Below are 6,016 nucleotides of genomic sequence, written 5' to 3' on the forward strand. Positions count from 1 at the left end.
TCGCACCGCCTCCCAGCCCGGCCCTAACCGTCAACCCCCACCACCCATGGCTGGTGGCACTCCCGCGACCGGCCCGCTCTCCCCCCACCACCTTGCTCACCTCCACCCAGCCAACCCTATACCCCCCCTTCCCCCAAAGTTTCGTACTCGCCCGTCCACGGCTCGGCCTCGTCGCGGTCGGCACTCCTCATGCTGACGCCACCGCTTTCAGCCTTGCGCTTCTCAAAATTCACTCGCCTTACCACTAGCCCACGCTAAAAGGAAAACCAGAGGAAAGAAACCCAACTAAACCCATAGAACCAGAAGGAAAAAGAAAAATGAAAAACAGACGAACCCCAAAAGAAAATCAGGTGCGCTTGCTCGCATTGGTAAATAGGCCTGCCCCTAATTTTTTTTAAAGGCCTGGCCCATAGCAGCTTGCCCTGGCGATTGCTCGCGTCGAATTCCGTGCGAGCGGGCGAGCCGAAGCCACGACCTCTCTGCTTTCATTCGAACGTTACTCGACCCGATTTCAACTCCATTCCCTCCTTCCATATTTACTCCCCCCCTTTCCAGCCGTTAGCGCTCTCTCGCTCCGATTCGCCACCGCCGCCGCCCTAAACATCCCCCTCTCCCTCCCCCTCTCCCCCCTCTCGCCGCGACGGAGGAGCACGGATCGGCGACCAGGTGAGGTGAGGACTCAGCGTCTGGCTTCTCGATCTCCTGCCGTTGGAGGGTGGCTGTTGTACCCGGCGGGTTTCCGATTTCATTACGTCCCTTCTCTGGTACGCTCCGGTTCTTGATGGCTTCGCTTGGTGCGGTCGCCGTACCGCGGTTAGATTTGGGGTACTTTTTCCGTTCTAGTCCGTGCCATGCCCGCTGTGGTACTGGTATTTCAGGTGGAGACGGGCTTGGAGTTCCCGTTCCCAGTTCTCATCCAAGAAATCGCAGTTCTTTGTTACCCCGTTGCAAATTATTCTACCCAAGAAACAACCTGGGTCTCACTTCGTGGGATTAGCTGTGCCAGAATTTCCGGGTTTCGTTGCTCGCTGCGGAATCCTCCTCTGCCAGGCAGGCGAAGATTCGGCGGGGATTTTGTTTTGGGGGTTTGATTTTGTTCCTCCAAACTTTCCAACGTCTGTCTATACTGGTTTTGCGTTTGCTTCTAAAAGTATTTGGCCGCCATTCTTGTTTTCCTTTTCTGGCTGAAAATACCGCAATCCCTTCTTGTTTTGTTTTTATTAACTTCTCTCCAGGAGGCAGATCTTGACAGTGTGACTTTTGGTGTATCTATTGCTGCAGGTAGATCGGAGCAGTATAAGAAATTTCCTGCCAAGGTTGGTTAGTTGATAACAAGCACACAGGCACAATGGCTGCTGAAGTGGGGCAGCCGTTCAGTGGATGGTCACACTCAGATTCGCCCTACAACGACCTCTGCACACAGGTAGTATCCTCTGCTTCGTTCGAAATCATTCGTTGCGTCACCTTTGGTTGCGCACCTGAATTATCAACATAAATCTCATAGTTAAATGGCTCCTGATATCGCAGTGCTGTTGGGAAATATTTGAGATGTTAACATTGCATGACATAGTTGATGCTGCCTGAATCTTGTTTCTGTAGTTTCCTGTTGCGTTTCGAGGAGGCTAGATGATGGTTAGTGATTTTGTTTTTATTCACTGCTGATGCAAAAGGTCAAATATTCTTATGACATAGGAATAGGAAATTTCTTATGGGGAGACACTATTTGTCCATTTGATTCGAAGGAATGGACCATAAGAAAAGGGGAGGAGTTTTCCTTTGTATTGAGTTTCATAGGAAAAACAAAGGAATTTTACCATCCACTGAAACCTCTTTTTTACATTCCTATGCACAAACAACAAGGCAAAAGCTATAAGTAGCATTATATTAACTTTATCTTACATTCGCATATGTTTTGACCTTAATTTGACCTTGCTTTGTAGGATCACTGTATTTTTCCTATTCAATCGAATCAAACACCCAGTTTTGCAGATTCCTGTGTTTTTCACAATCCTTTGTTTTGCAAATGCAATCCTATCATATTCTTGAGTCTTCCGTATAAGTTATATCTATAGAGTTTTGTAGCTAACCACTCTGTCTGTATATGTTAGTTAGTTATTGTTTTTTCTGTTCTAAATTTCTAATAAATTGAAATTCGTGAGTCTCTAAGTTCTCTTTATGTCTACTGTCCAGGACGATTCAGTTCAGAAAATGGTGCTTGATCATGGTTCGGTATCATTTGGTAGATTTGCAGAAGAGTCTTTGTCATGGGAAAACAGATCAGTATTTGAACACAACAGACGTCAGGAGGAGATAAGCAAACTCACACTGCCTGGTTTAGTTGCAAAAAAGAAGGCATTTTTTGAAGAATATTACAAGAGGAAGGCTCAGAAAGCTAAACTTCTCACTGAAGCCACATTGGAAGAAAGGAGTGATGGCGACACTCTGGACCATAGTAGGCAGGAAGATGATTCACATGCAGTTGCTCCCGAAGATCCTGTGGATACTGCTCCAGGCTTCAGTTGTCAACCATCTACTGGAGTGAGCTCATCGGATGAGAATAAACGCTCTGAACCCCATGGGATAGGATACTTGACATTCAATCCTCTGTTTTCTCGGATAACAGGGTCACAAGGTATTCAAGATGAGGAGGCATCTAGTACTGCTCAAAATCAACATGTTGATGGTGAGTTTCGGCGCGCTATGCGCACGAGTAGTAAACATGGTCTCAACCAGGAAACCGTGGAGAGAAAGGTTCTTGCACCAAAGCATGTGGTTTCAACTGATTATGGTGAAAGTAATGTTGCTGCGTCGAGAATTATCTTGCCTATAGCAAGTTTGAAAGCTGGTGTTAAGAAACAGGAGCCAAGAAAGAGCATAGCGGCAGCTGTCATTAACGGGTTGACAAAGGGGGCCAAGGTAATGTGCTATTGGATTGATATTTACTGTTTATGTAGTGAAGGATCTACTTTTCAGCAAGGGGGGAGGGGTGACTGATAAGATATAACAGAACAGAGCTAGTTTTTGCAGTTGGTTCCTGCTTTAGCGGCAAGTAAATTCTAGATAATCAATACTAGAATGTTGTAGTATAGAAAGTTCATCGCAAAAGTACAAGAGTTTTATTTTGGACAATGGTTTACATTTGATATACAATTTGCTGCAATTACATGGCTGGTGTGAGTTTTGGTTTTGTATGAGATTCCAAGCAGTTTGGAAGGAAAATTCCATAATATAATTATATGACTTGCATGTGTGAATGAGCCAGATCACTTTCCAGGATAGTACTAGCTAGATCACTTTCCAGGATAGTACTAAAGAAAACTTTCCATTGTTGGTTTCTTCCTTTCTTGGTTATTTTATATATACGATGCAAAAGTTAATGTCATTTATCTCATATGCCCATGTTTACTATTTCAGGACCCATCAAGTTGTCTTGTCCAAATTCCGAGAGTACATTTAAGAAGAAACTCAGAAAACATGAACTCTGAAGACTTGAAGGATCCTTTCCACAAGAGGGTTGAGATGAAATTGCGTGCTTTATCTGATAGGATGAGTGCTGAGAAAGCTGCTGCCTCTTCTAGATCTTCTCCGTACCAAAATGCTGATAGAGCTGCCATTTCTTCCAGATCTGCTTTGTGCCAGAACACTGATAGAGTCGTTGCACCATCTAAATCAGCTACACAAGCTTCTCACAAGTTTTTGAAAGAAGTACAGCCTGCAGCTACCCTTCCTCGTACAAATTTCTACAACAAGGGATCGTCTGTTTCTCATGTTGCCTCTAGCAACAGCAGTAATACTGGGAAGCTGGCTACTAGAAGCTCAGTTATGCCCAATTCACCTCAAAATAATGCAAAACCCTTGCAGGCTGCTCAGGTAGCTTTTGCCCCTAATCAAATGTTGATTTATCCTTTAAACTTATTCACAAATGCAACTTTGGTCACTTGCTTCTACATATGGACCATAATTTTCCTTTTGCTAATCGTCAGAAGATATTTTTGCAAGTTCGGTATAACAAATAGTTAAACGCTTCTAATGGTTTATGGGAAGTTGATAAGCTTAATTAATCTTGGCAGGTCGCATCGAAAAGAGGCACAGGTCTTACCAGTACAAGCAATGGATCGCAGAACAAAAGGTCTTCATTTTGATTTCATTTCTACTCCCTCCGTTCCTAAATATAAGTCTTTTTAGAGATTTCAATAAGGACTACATACGGATGTATATAGACATATTTTAGAGTGTAGATTCACTCATTTTGCTCCATATGTAGTCCGCATTGAGATCTCTAAAAAGACTTCTATTTAGGAACGGAGGGAGTATTCAGCATATGTTGTGGAAATCTTGAATATCATTGAAACCTCTGTACTTGTTTGAACTGATTTTCAGGAAGCAGCTGAGCACGCCAGCGGCATCGGTTGGAAATTCCTGTACTAGAGGATCTATGCACATATCTGCACCCACAAGTGCAAGGTTTGTTCCTAGAGTGTGGAATGATTTATAAATTTGGTGTGAAATATCTGTTTCTTTTTTATGTAAATTGCTCCGTTCTTTGTGCAGAAGTAGCAGCAGCGGCATCCGACCTTACAAAGCTGCAAAGGCACTCCGGATTTCCAACGGGAGGAACGCAGCGGTTAAGGTAAGAGCAAACAGTGCCCTGGGATGATTCGTAGGATTATTGTTATAGACTGAAATCGCTTCCAAATCACAGCACTTGCTAATGTGGTTCTGTTGTAGACTGAAATGCTGCAGAAGTCCACAACATATGAAACCCATTCTGTTGGAGGAAGGAATGCTTTGTCAAAAGTTACTGTAAACGGCAACGAACAAAACAGAAAGGTCTGTTCTTTTCTTTTTGCATGCATGGGGTAACCAGTAACCACTAGCCAGGGATCTGTAGAAGTCGTATAAATCCATATGTCTATATACAAATTCATAGGTCCCCGCAAAAAAAAAAAATCATCGGTGACTATAAAAAAAACTAAAGGTTGGTTCGTGCACACATCTTGTGTAGGTAATCTCGTCGCGTGATGGCAAGAGGAGCAACCTGGCGTGCAAGAGCAAGCCAAGGTATTGCCATTTGTGCGTATTATTATGACTGACTGACTGATCACTACACAGATACTCCCTCCGTTCCTAAATATTTGTCTTTCTAGACATTTCAAATGGACTACCACATACGGATGTATGTAGACATATTTTAGAGTGTAGATTCACTCATTTTGCTCCGTATGTAGTCATTTGTTGAAATATCTAGAAAGACAAATATTTAGGAACGGAGGGAGTAGAATTTATGTGAATTGCTGAAAATCTGCCACTTGATTGTTCATAGCTCCGTATGTAGTCATTTGTTGAAATATCTAGAAAGACAAATATTTAGGAACGGAGGGAGTAGAATTTATGTGAATTGCTGAAAATCTGCCACTTGATTGTTCATGAAACAATTCTGTTTCTTTGTTAATGGAACAGTTCTGTTTCTTTGTTAACTGTGCAGACAGGAGAGGCCGCGATGGCGATGACGCGCCACTTGAGGAGCAGTTTGAGATGCGCGAGTTGGCACGGTTACTTGGTTGTATGGTTGTTCAAGGGCCTTCTCTCAACCTCGGTATAGTATTAAGGTTGTATGTTAGGCATGATGTTTTGCTGCTGCTTGTGACCTCTATTCTACCATGAGGCGTGATATATGATTCTTGTGTCAAGTTCAGAGCAAGGAAAGAGCAGGGAAGGCAGCGCTGTTTCGCCACAGATTGTTTGCCTGTTGTTGTCTGGTTGGTGAGTGAAAGCGAGACGTGGGAATACTAGCGATTAACTTGTGCTCGGAGCTACTGGAATTGCGGCCATAACGCTACGATTTGTCTCCACGTGTCTGCTGATTGTAGGTTTTCCTTCTGTTTGTGAGAGCTTCTCCAACAACTAGCCGTTGGGGTAAATTTTAGGGCACAAAAAAGTGACTTTTAGGACACTAAAAATTGTTCTTCTCCAGCAATTGTCCTATTTTAGGGCACTCAGATATACTAAAACATCC

At 43.3% G+C, this 6,016-nt stretch overlaps 1 protein-coding gene across 6 annotated transcripts; it reads left to right on the forward strand.

Annotated features, from left to right (window-relative positions):
- The first annotated feature begins 514 nt into the window (after positions 1–514).
- Positions 515–5,736, forward strand: LOC123136724 (protein WVD2-like 7). Of its 6 annotated transcripts, XR_006467247.1 has the most exons (11): positions 515–671; positions 1,282–1,423; positions 2,191–2,916; positions 3,415–3,870; positions 4,071–4,129; positions 4,381–4,464; positions 4,552–4,630; positions 4,729–4,830; positions 5,006–5,061; positions 5,486–5,609; positions 5,697–5,736. XR_006467247.1 is itself a non-coding variant. In XM_044556199.1 (10 exons), the coding sequence occupies exons 2-10, from the start codon at positions 1,349–1,351 to the stop codon at positions 5,508–5,510; spliced, it is 1,662 nt and encodes a 553-aa protein (XP_044412134.1). In that variant the 5' UTR covers positions 515–671; positions 1,282–1,348; the 3' UTR covers positions 5,511–5,736. The 6 variants fall into 6 exon arrangements, 5 of the variants coding, with proteins under 5 accessions (XP_044412134.1, XP_044412138.1, XP_044412135.1 ...); XM_044556199.1 differs by having other exon boundaries at positions 5,486–5,736; XM_044556203.1 differs by having other exon boundaries at positions 625–666; positions 5,486–5,736.
- Positions 5,737–6,016: the final 280 nt, after the last annotated feature.

Source organism: Triticum aestivum, chromosome 6B, assembly GCF_018294505.1.
Source record: "Triticum aestivum cultivar Chinese Spring chromosome 6B, IWGSC CS RefSeq v2.1, whole genome shotgun sequence".
NCBI lineage: Eukaryota > Viridiplantae > Streptophyta > Magnoliopsida > Poales > Poaceae > Triticum > Triticum aestivum.